The sequence below is a fragment of the Macaca nemestrina genome, chromosome 7, assembly GCF_043159975.1.
Source record: "Macaca nemestrina isolate mMacNem1 chromosome 7, mMacNem.hap1, whole genome shotgun sequence".
In the NCBI taxonomy this organism is placed as follows: domain Eukaryota; kingdom Metazoa; phylum Chordata; class Mammalia; order Primates; family Cercopithecidae; genus Macaca; species Macaca nemestrina.
Window position 1 is genome coordinate 33113030 of NC_092131.1, and position 13943 is coordinate 33126972.

A 13943-nucleotide genomic window follows, 5' to 3' on the forward strand; every position below is an offset into this window, starting at 1 on the left:
ATCCAAAATCCTGCTAATGAAGAGTTCCAGAAACAGAAAATGAGAGAAAAAAAATTAATGAATAAATAGCACAAACAAATATCCCAGAGTTAAGAGATTCCAATCTCTAGATAGAAAGAGTCCAGCATACTGAGTACTCAGTACAATTAATAAAACTAAATAAGAAAACAAAAAACACTGAAATTTCAGAATACCAGAGATTTTTTAAGTTTGGGAGAGAGCAGGTCACCAAAACAGGAAAAGAATCAGAACGGCATAACACCTACACAAGGTGACAGAACAAAATAGAACAATGATCGTAAAACCTTGAGGAATAATTATCTCCAACATCAAATTCTATATTCAAATTAGCAAGCAAGTGTGAGATTAGAATAAAGACATTGTCAGATACAGGATGACTAAGAAAATTTACCCCTCACCCACACTTCCTTAGCAAGTTACCTGAGCATGCCCTCCAGGAAATAGAGGGACTGAATGGTAACAGGAAGCCATGAGATTCGATAAATAGCAAATCACATTCTGGAGGATCGTCAAGGGGAATGCTGTAGTTAACACCCATATGGCAGAGTGTCGAGGAAGAACGAAAACTTTATTTTTCAGGACAGTTAAATAAATATATAATATCTAAAATGTGTAAGTGTGTAAGTCGTGAAAAGAGCAGCATAATTATTTAGTGCTATGAAGATGGCGACCAAAAGAAACAGCTAAATAACTAAAAGAGGATGCCATTGGAAAAAACATTTGGGGGGCATGGGGATGAGGCAGTGGGTGGCCATTTGGCCCAGTTTTTTTTAAACCATGCATATGAATCACTTTGATAAAAATGTAAACTGTTATCTCTTTAAAGGGCACAGAGAGAGGATTAGCCCTCATCAGAAGGGCTGGTTCTCCTGAGACTACAAGGTGATGAGCATGGTAAGTACAGCTAAGGGTTAGAAGTGAGATGTTTTACTGAGCTTGATAGGTAGACTTGATTTCCTGTGAGGCAGGAAGCTAAATTATAAATATAATGCAAAATAAAAACGTTTGCTAACATCGAGAAAGCAGCACTAGAGTAGACGGTCTATGTGAAGTAGTGAAGCTTTGGCAGAGCTATAATGGACAAAGGGGAAAGAAGGTGACCAGGAACTTGTCAAAGTATATACAACACAATGCTAAGTAAGGATGGAGAGTATATATTTACAGAAGGAAAAAAAGTATGCCACTTTAGGGTTTATGAAGGTTTGGTTCCTTTCTTGGAATTACACTTATTAATTCAAAGTGCTTCAATAATATATTGGATCAAAGTTGTATAAAGTCATTTGCTATGTATTAAATGCAGCAATTATTTGTTCATGTAAGTGATAAGACTATCTTCCACAATGTACAAGAGTCCATGAGAGACCTTATCAACGTTATCTAGTATTCTAATCAAATTCTAAGTAGGAGCAAAGTCTCTCCTAACAAAATTGTGAATGCCTTGAGAATTTTATCCATGACTGACATTTTGGAAGAAGCAACTTTTATTGAACACCTACTGATTGTCAGGTAATGTGCTGGTGCTAAAAAGACAGTCATGCCTAACCTCAAGGAGTTCACCGTCCACAGGAAGAGTGAGACAATTAACTCGACAATTAGAACAGAATTTGACAAATATGGAACATGTTTGTCTTGCTATCCAAAGTATTCTCAATGTCTGACTGCATTAAAGAATCCCGATCTGTAATTACTGAAGTGCTTGCTCCAGGGCAGGAAAAATAGGAATAAATAAAGCAAAGAATGGCAAGAAGGGAATTCCAGACAAAGAAAAGAGCATGTGTAAAAGCCAGAGGAAAGGACAAAGGACTTAGGAGGCATTAAAAGGTGTGCAGATAAGAGGACATGGCAAAAGAGTTGAAAGGGTAGGGTGCTTTGTTTTCAGACCAAATTGCTGACCAACAGCCAAGGCCTATCATTTTATTTTCATTCTGGGGGCCAGAAAATATTGAAACCATCTGAAATACAATTTCAACACTACATATAAACGGCAAATATGTATCACTATTTTTTTTTTTTTTTTTTTTTTGCCCTTTTCTGAGACAGGGTCTCACTCTGTCACCCAGGCTGGAATGCAGTGGTGTGATCACAGCTCACTGCAACCTAGACTTTCTGGGTTCCAGCGATCCTCCCACCTCAGTCCTCCAAGTATCTGGGACCACAGGTGCCTGCTACCATGCCTGGTTAATTTTTTATGTCACTAGGGTCGGCTAATTTTTGTATTTTTGGTAGAGATGGAGATTCACCAAATTGCTCAGGCTGGTCTCAAATTCCTGAGCTCAAGCAATCCACCTGCCTCAGCATCCCAAAGTGCTAGGATTACAGGCATGAGCCACTGCACCTGGCTATTACTGGACTTTCAAATTTTCAAAGTTCAAAGATGTAACAAAATAACAGACTCAAAACTATTTTCATTTATAAAACTAGAGACCTTTTAAGCATTTTTAACAAATATATCAAGAGATACTCATATTAAAAATCTGTATGAAAATAAGCCACCTTTAAATCAATATAATGAAATACTATGATCCTTTTGACATGTAAAAACATGTATTTAAAATATAGTAGAAACATTACATAAATTCACTGAATACAATCACATAAAAACGCATGCATTGTACATTGGTCAGATGAAAAGAAAAATAAGCAAATATTTGTTTTAAGTATTTAGAAAGTGTTTATTTGTAAAGTGTGTTATACACTCCCTTTAAAAACCCCTAAAACTAGGTATAAATACCTTAGAATTATAAAAATTTCAAAATTTGATATAAAACTCCAAAACGTAAAAACGTAAGAGGTATGATGCAGTTATACAAATACTTTTAAAGAAGGTATTTTCTGTATTCTACTATTTGCAGAAACATACTAAAATTAACAAACCATGGGAATTACAAGATACGAAATTCTGGAATTAAAATTCCTTCCTGTTTTGTTTTCATGTGAAATAGCACCTGTTTTCTAAATATATATAACCAAGGTCCTAAAATTAAAATTCCCAAAGATAAGTAATCACTATAAACAGGAACAATCATAACAAATGGAAATATAAAGAAAACCTATAGCACTCACAGTCCCTTACTAATCCTAGTAAGATAGCTATAGAATGGAAGAAGTCCACAATTCCAATCCTAAAGCCAGTCGAAACGTAGTTGTGACTGATCAGAAGCCTTGATATTATAAAGATTTCAATTCTTCCTCCAAATGGTCAATGGATTCTATGCAATGCTCATCAAAATTCCAGCAGGTTTTTGAAAACTGACAAGCTGATTCTAATAAGAATAATCAAGACAATCTAGAACAGGGGGCAGCAAACTATGGTCTATGTTCCAAACACAGTTAAAAGCGATCTTTTTTACATTCTTGAAGGTTTAAAAAAAAAAAAAAAAAGGCTGTACATGGTGGCTCATGCCTGTAATCCCAACACTTTGGAAGGCCAAGGCGGGCAGATGGCCTGAGCTCAGGAGTTCGAGACCAGCCTGGACAACATAGGCAGATCCACCTCTACAAAAAATAAAGTAGCCAAGCATGGTGGGACACGCCTGCAGTTCCAGCTACACAGGAGGCTGATGTGGGAGGAATGCTTGAGCCCAGGAGGTCAAAGTTGTAATGAGTTATGATCCTGCTGCTGCATTCCAGCCTAGGCAACAGAGTAAAGACCCTGTCTCAATAAAATTTTTTTTAAATGTGAAAAAAAAAAGGAAAAAGAAAACAAAGAAACAAAAATATTTAACAGAGACCAAATGTGACCCACAAGGCCTACAAATATTTACCATCTGGCCCTTTATAGAAAGCTTGCCAGGCCAGGCACAATGGCTCACGCCTGTAATCCCAGCACCTTGGGAGGCCAAAGCAGGCGGATCACCTGAGGTCAGGAGTTCAAGACCAACGTGGCCAAAATGGTGAAACTCCATCTCTACTAAAAATACAAAAATTAGCCAGGCATGGTGGCACATGCCTGTAATCCCAGCTACTTGGGAGGCTGAGACAGGAGAATCGCTTGAACCTAGGAAGCAGTGGTTGCAGTGAGGGCCACTGTACTCCAGCCTGCGTAACAAAACCAGACTCCATCTCAAGAAAAAGAAAAAAAAAAAAGAAAAGAGAAAGAAAGCTTGCCAATCCCTCATCTAGAAGCACAGAACTGGAGGACCTACACTAACAGATAAATTTATTGTAAAGCTACAGTAATTAAAACAATATGACACTAATGCAAAGACAGACAAATAGACCACGGGAATGAAGAGTCCAGAAACAAACACATTTAAACACTGGATTTATGATGAAGTCACTGCAAAGTAGTAGGGATGACTTCTTCAGTAAATGGTGTTCGGGTGAACTGGATAGTTATTTGGAAAATAATAAACATTGATCCCTACCTCACACTATATAAAATCAGTTCTATATAGAGTACTGATTTAAAAATAAAAGGTTAAAGAAATAAAAGACAGAAGAAAAAGTAAATAATAATATTTATAGCCTTGGGATTACTTTTCTTTTTTTTGAGTCAGGATCTCACTCTATTGCCTAGGCTGGAGTGCAGTGCACAGTTCACTGCTGCCTTGACCTCCCAGGCTCAAGCAATCCTCCCACCTCAGCCTCCCACATAACTGGGACCACAGGCACATGCCACCAATCCAGGCTAATTTTTTACTTTTTGTAGAGACAGGGTCTCACTATGTTGCCCAAGCTGGTCTCAAATTCCTAAACTCAAGCAATCCTCCTGCCTCAGTCCCCCAAAGGGCTGGAATTATAGGTGTGGGCCACCATGACCAGCTGACAATATGTTTCTAAGAACAGAAAGAAAATGTGGTGCAGTAATCCACTTAGTTATTAAACAGGATAAACCTTATCTTATCACATATTTTGTGGCAAGAACCTGGACCATCTCAATTTGCTAAGAGTATATGTGACAGAATTATTTCATCTTTTAAGATGTTTGTGTGCCCAAATTTAATGGATGAGAAGAGTTTGTCTTTAACATTTTTCGCTATCCCTTTATTTTATTTTGTTTTTACTTTTGAGACAGACTCTCACTCCGTCATCCAGGCTGGAGTATAGTGGCACAGTTCTGCAACCTCTGCCTCCCAGCTTAAGCAATTCTCATGCCTCAACCTCCTGAGTAGCTGGGATTACAGGTGTGCGCAACCATGCTCAGCTAATTTTTGTACTTTTACTAGAGACGGGGTTTTGCCATGTTGGCCTGGCTGGTCTCAAACTCCTGACCTCAAGTGATCCCCTCGCCTAGGCCTCCCAAAGTGCTGAGATTACAGATGTGAGCCACCATGCCTGGCCCCTTTATTCTTAAATTCTGTAAATTATTTGTAAAATTACTTTAAACTTTAAAATAAAAAGGGTCCATTGGACCTAAAAGGTAAATGGTAAAGATTACTTTTCTAGTATACTGAAATCAAACTGTTATACTGCAGAGTTTACTTTTTTTTTGAGACGAAGTCTCACTCTCGCTCCGTCACTCTGTCGCCCAGGCTGCAGTATAGTGACTTGATCTCAGTTCACTGCAACTTCCACCTCTGTATTCAAGTGATTCTTGTGCCTCAGCCTCCCAAGTGGCTGGGATTACAAGCGCACACCACCATGCCTGGCTAATTTTTGTATTTTTAGTAGAGGTGGAATTTCACCGTGTTGGCCATGCTGGTCTCAGACTCCTGACCTCAAGTGATCTGACCATGTCCGCCTCCCAAAGTGCTGGGATTACAGGCGTGAGCCACTGTGCCCGGTCTGCAGCATTTACATTCAAGTGCTCATTAAGAAAATAAAAAGTCCTGCAGTGAGAAATTTCTAATACATATAATGGACAAAGAACTGTCGTGTAGAATATACTAACAACTCCTACAAAATCAGTAAGACATAAAACCCAGTCAAAAAATGGGAAAAAGACTTGAATCAGCATTTCATAAAAGAAGAAATCCAAATGAACAATAATCAAATGAAAAAAGTGAAACCTCATTAGTCATCAGGGAAATGTAAATTAAATCCATTATCATGATACCACTAAACATCCACTAGGATTGCTAAATCCTAAAAGTTTAACAATACCAAGTGTTGATAAGGATGCAAAAAAACTGAAACACTGCTAGTGAGAGTATAAACTGAAACAACCACTTTGGAAAAATATTTAACAATACCCATTAACGCAGAACATGTATATACTCTGTAAATCAGGCAATTCCAATCCTTAATAGATATCCAAACAAAATTAAACATACACAAACAAACACATACATCTAAAGAGACACATACAGCATCAAAAGACACACAGCAGCACTTTTCATAATAACCAAAAAATTTCAATGACCATTAATATTAAAATGGAGAAACATATTGTGGTATATTCATACAATGAACTATTGTACAGGAACGGGAATAAACAAACTACTACTACACACAACGTGGATGACTCTCACAATAATACAATGTCAAGTGAAAGATGCCAGACTCACGAGTACGTACGGTATTATTTCACGCATATAAAGTTCAAAATAGGCAAAACTAATCTATAGCTCAGTATAACAGTTATCTTTGGGGTATTACAAAATAACTAGGGGGGATGAGGGAGATTTCTTGGGCATTAGTGATTCCTACTTCTTGATCTAGTAGTGATACCACGTGTGTCTTTTTTTTTTTTTTTTTTTGAGATGGAATCTCACTCTGTCTCCCAGGCTGGAGTGCAGTGGCATGATCTCAGGCAACCTGCGCCTCCCAGGTTCAAGCAATTCTCCTGCCTCAGCCTCCCAAGTAGCTGGGAATACAGGCACGTGTCACCACACTGGCTAATTTTTGTATTTTTTAGTAGAGATGGGGTTTCACCATATTGGCCAGGCTGGTCTCAAACTCCTAACCTCATGATCCGCCCACCTCGGCCTCCCAAAGTGCTAGGATTACAGGTGTGAGCCATCACACCTGGCCAATGTGTGTCTTTATTGTGTGAAAATTCACTAAGCTGAACACTTAAAATTGCATGCTTCTCTGTTACCTTTCAATAAGTTTTATTATATGTGAAAAATAAAAGGTCCTGGAAAACCAACATCCACTGATATGACAGTTTGCTGGAGCAACAGTAGTCTTCTGGAAGACTGAGTGATTCCAATGATACACACAGTGTCAAAACAGCTCCCCTACATGCTCAACAACATGACATGCTATTTACATGTCATGCAGTTTTGTCACGTGACTTTTTAGAAATCTCATTTTTAGAAAGCAGCCTAAATCTGGATTTTGCAAAAGCTCAAAGCCATTTACAGTACTTTATTTGTAACAGCATGTTATCAGTAAATTTGTTTAGCTGTGTTCTAAACTCTTGTTTTTCTACTTAGCTTTGATTATTTAAAAAAAAAAAAGTGGCTTACCATATCAGTTATATGTTGATAGCAAAATCTGAATTAGGAATAAAGAAAGTTCACAGGTTTCCTTAATAGTATAGATTATTCTTACCTCAGTCATGTTCACTGACTAACCAGCTTCCCACTGATTTTTTACCTAGTTACACTGGAGAAAAATAACTATGCCTGGGTAACAGCCCCAAACTATACTCTATAAGGGCTTCGTGAGCAAAAGCAGCAGAGGGGTGACTGAAATCGCAATGACATAAACTAGTGTGGGGAAAGGTTTTCAAAAAAGGGGGATAATGTGAGCAGGATCCAATTCAAGGATTAAAAAGTCATCCTTATCAAAGCTGCAGATGAAAATGTTGAAGAGCAATATCACATCCCTAAAACAATATAATCATTCACCAAGATTTCAGCAGACTGAAATGATGGTACAAACCTAACTAGAAAAAAATCTAAAAAGAAAGGTAAAGTCTTAGAAAAAGAAACAAGAAAAACAAAAACAAAAAACCGACCACACAAGTTCGGGATAAGAGAGACTTGGCTTAATGAAAGCTAATGCGAAAAAGACCTGGGAAGCTAGATTGATGTTCAGCTCAACAAGAGTCAACACTGTGAGAGTGCTGAAAAAAACAAACAAAAAAGCAATTTGTTAAGCTATATAATATAAGCACATTATTTATAATGAAGTTGGTACTAGGCCCATGGTCCTCTGCATCTGAAGTAAGTGTTCATTCTGAAGGAGGCTAACAAACCAAAGGCCCTTCAAAGGACAGTGAGCAGTACAGCAGGAGGAGGTTAGAACCAATGTTAAGATGAAAAGAATCTGAGTTGTGACTGGCGAGCAAACTGGGTAAGGAAGGGTGAGGGAGACATGAGGGTAATAGTTTTTAAATAACCGTAGTGACACACTGTAGAAGAGGGATAGGATAATTCATTCTGTGTTGCTCCAGAGGCAAATCCAGAATCAACAGATAAAAGTTAAAAGAATCACATTTAGGTTCAATGTGAAAAACAAACTTTCTAGAATCAATGACTTATATGGCAGTGTTCCTTATCACAATGCCAATGTCAAGCATACAACTGCTCATCACAGAAAGTACAATGGACTTAAAGTGGATCAGAAGTCCTTGGATTCTAATCCCATCTCGACCATTTACTAGCTGTGTTATATGAGGCAATGTATTTACAACCTCTCTGAATCTCAGCTTTTCTTATGTATTTATTTACCTCCTGATATTACTAAGAGGAATAAATAAGATATGTGCAAGACCCATTTGTAACAAACTGAAATGGAATACAAATGTGCGTTGCCGTAGACAGATATAATATTAGATAATTGCTAATATCCTCCCAGCACTGAGATTATTAACTTCAGAAGTTATTTTCTTCTGAAGTAAGAAAAAACTTAAAATAGGTCCTAAATTCACACAGCCAAGATTTAGTAGGCAAAGAGAGAAAATATTAACATGACAGAAATCAAGGGAGAAAGAAATGTATGTTTCATGAGGTATTAAGAATGTACTTCTCTGACAGCAAATTAGTCACCAGATCTAAAAGGCAATGCTCATTCCCAGAGATAAGTACGAATTCAAATCAAGATGATAGACGTGCCAAATAAGCACTGACAGTATAGGCTTGGATCACAGCAGTAAACAGTGCTTAAATAGTGCTTTTGCTTTAGGGACCCCCTAGACTCAACTGTACCTGTAATGGGGTTCTACTCACTCAGCTAAATAATCCTGACTGAGCAAGTTACCCAATCCTCTCAGTGCCATTTTGTTAAGGGTAAGTACAGAATAATCTGCCTACTTCACAGGTTGTTGAGAAAACTCCCATGAGATAATAATGTGTGTAAAGTCTCCAGCAAGGCTTCTTGGTACACAGAGGAATTCATGTTAATTGCCCCTTTCTCTTAACTTTGATTGTGGAGTTTTTTGTGCCACACTGCTTTCAGAATTATAAACTTGGGGAATAAAAGATATTTTGTTTTCAAATGTTAAAATGAGGTTGAAAAAAAAAATGATGATGTAGATCTATTGAGATGGAAATCTAAGCAATATGCAGATTGGTGGAAAAATAAGTTACAAGATAATCTACTCAGTATGATCCCATTTTTGTAACATATATTTTTAAAATGATTCTCTCCAGATGGTAGAATTAGGTGACTTTCACTTTTTTCTACACTTTTCTGTAATGTTTGAATTTTGCATAAGGAGTATGCATTTCTACTACAATTCCCAACTGAGAAAAAAACTGATTAAAAGTATTTTTCTGGCTGAGTGTGGTGGCTCACGCCTGTAATCCCAGCACTTTGGGAGGCCAAGGCAGGCAGGGAGGCGAAGGCAGGAGGATCGCTTGAGCCCAGGAGTTTGAGACCAGCCTGGTCAACATAGGAAGACCCCCATCTCTATGAAGTATTTTTTAAAAATTGGCCAGATATGGTGGTGCGTGCCTCTGGTCTCAGTCACCTAGGAGGCTGAGGTGGGAGGACTGCTTGAACCCAGGAGGTCGAGGCTGCACTGAGCCATAATTGCATCACTGCACACTAGCCTGGGTGAAAAAGTGAGATCCTGCCTCAAAAAATAATAATTTCCATAGAAAAGTTATCATTTAGGTCAACTTGGGGAGAAAAATCTATTTTTACAAACTTGGAAAAAATGAACTTAAGAGTTTTTAAAAGGTAAAGAGAAAAAACTTACACACCAGCAATTTGTTTTCTTTCTAAATATGTGGTTCTGGCAAAACAGAAGTATCTCCTTAACTGGGGAAAAAACAAAGGATGTAAGCTCCATGGGGGCAGGAATTTTATGTGTTCTGTTATATTCACTGCTCTAAGTACAAGACCAGGAACTTAAATATTTGCTGAATGGATAAAAGTCCTACTTACCTTATGCTAAATTTAATTGCCTCAAGCCAGTAGAATATTGGCTTATTCATCTTTATCTCTAACAACTAACAAATTATCTAACAAATAGTAATTGCTAATTCAATTATTTGTCAAATGAATGAAAAAGCAAAAAAAGATAAAGTTTAATATTTTTTTTTTTTTTTTTTTTTTTTTGAGACGGAGTCTCGCTCTGCCGCCCAGGCTGGAGTGCAGTGGCCAGATCTCGGCTCACTGCAAGCTCCACATCCCGGGTTCACGCCATTCTCCTGCCTCAGCCTCCCGAGTATCTGGGACTACAGGTGCCCGCCACCTCGCCCGGCTAGTTTTTTGTATTTTTTAGTAGAGACGGGGTTTCACCGTGTCAGCCAGGATGGTCTCGATCTCCTGACCTCATGATCCGCCCGTCTCGGCCTCCCAAAGTGCTGGGATTACAGGCTTGAGCCACCGCGCCCGGCCAGTTTAATATTATTTTTAAAGCTAGTAAGTCAATACAAAATGATAAGCATTACTCCACAATACTACATTCATTCTGGACTGTAATCTCTACAGACAGGACAAAAGCAGAGACATCAAAGAAATGGGGGCATGTTACCTTTTCTAGATTACATACATGATGTCTAACAAGCAGACAGTATAAGTAGAAAGAGAGTATAAAAATTGTATAAATGAAGCTTTTTATACCATCGAGAACCAAATAGCCTAAATCAATAACATAGCCAAACCAAAAAAAAAAGAGAGAAAAAAGCAGACCTACCTTGGGCCTCTTGGACTTTCCAAGTAACTACTTCTAGGAGGATCTGGAAGCAGGCCACCTGATCTCACTGGCATGTCCTTCACTGCAGTGATAGGCTGAGATGGAGCAGCAGAAGACTCCCCAAGTCCTTGATCGGATGAGAATGAACTGTATGGCAGAGCAGACTTGCTCAAAGGAGCTTTTGAATTCACTTGTTCTGATGGACCAGCTGATTGCAATGGAGGATGGTAAGTTGTGGGTGGGGCAGAACCAAAAGACACAGGAGTAGGAAGCAGTGCTGGTCTAGGTTTCTCTGGAACTTGTGAGCTCTGTGAACTGGAGGCTGGTGGAACTGGGGCTGCTGTTAACTGAGGAGGTATCCCTTGTGGAACTCCAGGGGGAGGTATTCCTGGAGGAGGTGTAGCTGAAGACAATGGCGGGAGGGGCATGACAGGTGGAGGTGCTGTTGAAGAGAGAGATGGTGGGGGAAGAACTGGTGGTGGCCCTGCAGAAGAGAGGGAAGGTGGGGGGAGAACTGGAGGTGGCCCTGCAGAAGAGAGAGAAGGAGGCATCCCTGGTGGGGGAACAGAGGTTGGCAAAGAAGGTGGCATAACAGGTGGGGGCATGCCAGGTGGTGGCACTGTAGCAGGAAGGGCAGGGGGCATCACTGGTGGTGGCAATGAAGGAGGCAACACTGGAGGGGGCATTGTAGGTAGAGGTGGAGGCATTTGAGAATATGGAACAAAAGGAGGTGGCATTGACATGTTCCCAATATACTGGTTCTTCATGTTCTGTAATGAATTGACTTTCTCCTGGAGATAACTCTGAGTGGCTTTCATATGTCCCTGCCATGTTTTCCACTGCTTCTCATACTCCTGAAGCTGATCTTTATGAGGATAGGAATGGAGTTGTTCCTCCCATAGCTGAAACTCTCGCTCCCATTCTTGGTAAAGATGTTGAAACTGTTGCTGCTGCATCTCATAATGCCGCAGCTGCATATCTACAGACATGGTCTACAAATAAAAGGATAAAAACTATTTCAAAACATTCATATTAAGAGAATTAATCACAGGTTAAAATTTTAATGAATCAAGGGCATTTGACACTTTAGGAAATTAGAACACTAAAGACTGGGAGGCTAAGAATAAGTTTGTCAAGTTCTTTGAGTGATGATCATTTCTTCTTTCTTCTTTTGGCTTAAACGACTTACCACAGAGTTGGAAAAACCAACCAAACAATAAAGCAAATACCTATCTTAGCAATAAGTATTTTTCAAGTTTTTAATATGGATAATTTTAAGAACTTGAAAAATGATGTTATTATAGATATACAGACACAACATTACACCTCAAAGATACAAGACAAACAAGTACCTAAGTCACTGTATCTTTTATGGTATATTTCCTTAGGTTTTTTGTGTTGGCTGTTTTTGGCCTTTTTGCTTATCTGTTACTGTAGTAGTTTATAGGCAAAACACAGGTTAACCTGTAGCTATATGGTTAAAATCTCCAGCTCTTAAGACCCTTAGCAATAGTAAGCTAACACCTGGCCTGGGTTGACATGATCAGGAAACTCTACAATAACCCATCCCTCCACAGTCCCCCAGGTAATGTGGCAGATAACTACTTGGGCACCCCTTGGGAAATAATTAATTGTCAACAGTTGATATCTTTTGTTTTTCACACTTAAATCTTTCAAGAATAACAAATCATTTCAATGTCTTGGGGCAACTTCCTATTTGTGGACTATGGAAGCACTTGCCTGTATATGCGGTGGGGGCTGTATAATCTGCTGGTACTGTTGTAGAATCTGCTGTAACTGAGTGTGCTTCTGCATTATTCCCTGATACTGAAAACCGACTCGATGTTGCTGGTGCTGCTGCCAGTGTGCTGCTGCAGCCTGCAACTGCTTTAACCTGGCATCTTCTTCTGGGTCCTCAGACTAAAGATAAAAGAGGACACATCTTTATGTAAGTCATAAAACAGCAACCAAAAATATTTTATAAATGTATTACAAAGTCCAGAATCCCTACAACTCAGAAACATCTAACTGTCAAACACAGTTATCTTTAGTTCTTTTTGGATTGAGAACAGTTATTCTATCTTTACATAAAACACATAGCTCTATGTATACTATTATGGATACTAATACAAAGGAGTTTATAAATTCCATAGTCTTCACTAGAATAATAACCTTATTATTCCTAAATATGACAACAATTTTCCTAGTAGAAAGTGGTACCAGGCCAGGCACCACACCTCACACCTGTAATCCCAGAACTTTGGGAGGCCAAGGCGGGCAGATCACTTGAAGTCAGTAGTCCAAGACCAGCCTGGCCAATATGGTAAAACTCCGTCTCAACTAAAAGTACAAAAATTAGCCAGGTGTGGTGGCGGGCACCTGTAATCTCACCTACTTGGGAGGCTGAGGCAGGAGAATCACTTGAACCTGGGAGGCGGAGGTTGCAGTGAGCCAAAATCGCACCACTGCACTCCAGCCTTGGCAACAGAGTGAGATTCCATAAGAAAGAAAAGAAAGAAAGAAAAGAAAGAAAAGAAAAGAAGAGAAGAGAAAGAGAAAAGAAAGAGAAGAGAAGAAAAAAGAAAAGGGGTCCCAACTACTTGGAAGGCTGAGGTGGGAGGATCACTTAAGCCTGGGAGGCTGAAGCTGCAGTGAGCTGAGATCACAGCACTGCACGCCAGCCTGGGCGACAGAGTGAGACCCTGTCTCAAAAAACAAAAACAAGTGATCCTTAAGTTATAGATCTTTTCACTCTATGAGAAATCCCTTTCTTTTTTTGTCACTTTTCACCGATGGACTACAATATAACCATTATGGTTTGATAAACCCTTCATATAAGGCTCTTGAGAGAACAATGACCTTTGGACCAATATAAGAACCTCCCATGTGCCAGTCACTATGCTGAGTGACAAGGAGTGACATTATCACATTTAATGCCTCAATA

General features: G+C 39.0%; 1 protein-coding gene across 3 annotated transcripts in view; it reads right to left on the reverse strand.

Moving 5' to 3' along the window:
* Positions 1-13943, reverse strand: part of LOC105495818 (YLP motif containing 1) — an 80914-nt gene that overhangs the window by 51464 nt on the left and 15507 nt on the right. For all 3 annotated transcript variants that reach the window (XR_011625726.1, XM_071099841.1, XM_071099842.1), the window contains exons 3-4: positions 12740-12919; positions 11000-11991 (exon numbers count right to left, since the gene is read on the reverse strand). Coding sequence is in view for 2 of the 3 variants with exons in the window: in XM_071099841.1 (XP_070955942.1) it covers positions 11000-11991; positions 12740-12919 (1172 nt within the window). In the remaining variant the exon portion in view is untranslated. The remainder of the gene's footprint in view (positions 1-10999; positions 11992-12739; positions 12920-13943) is intronic.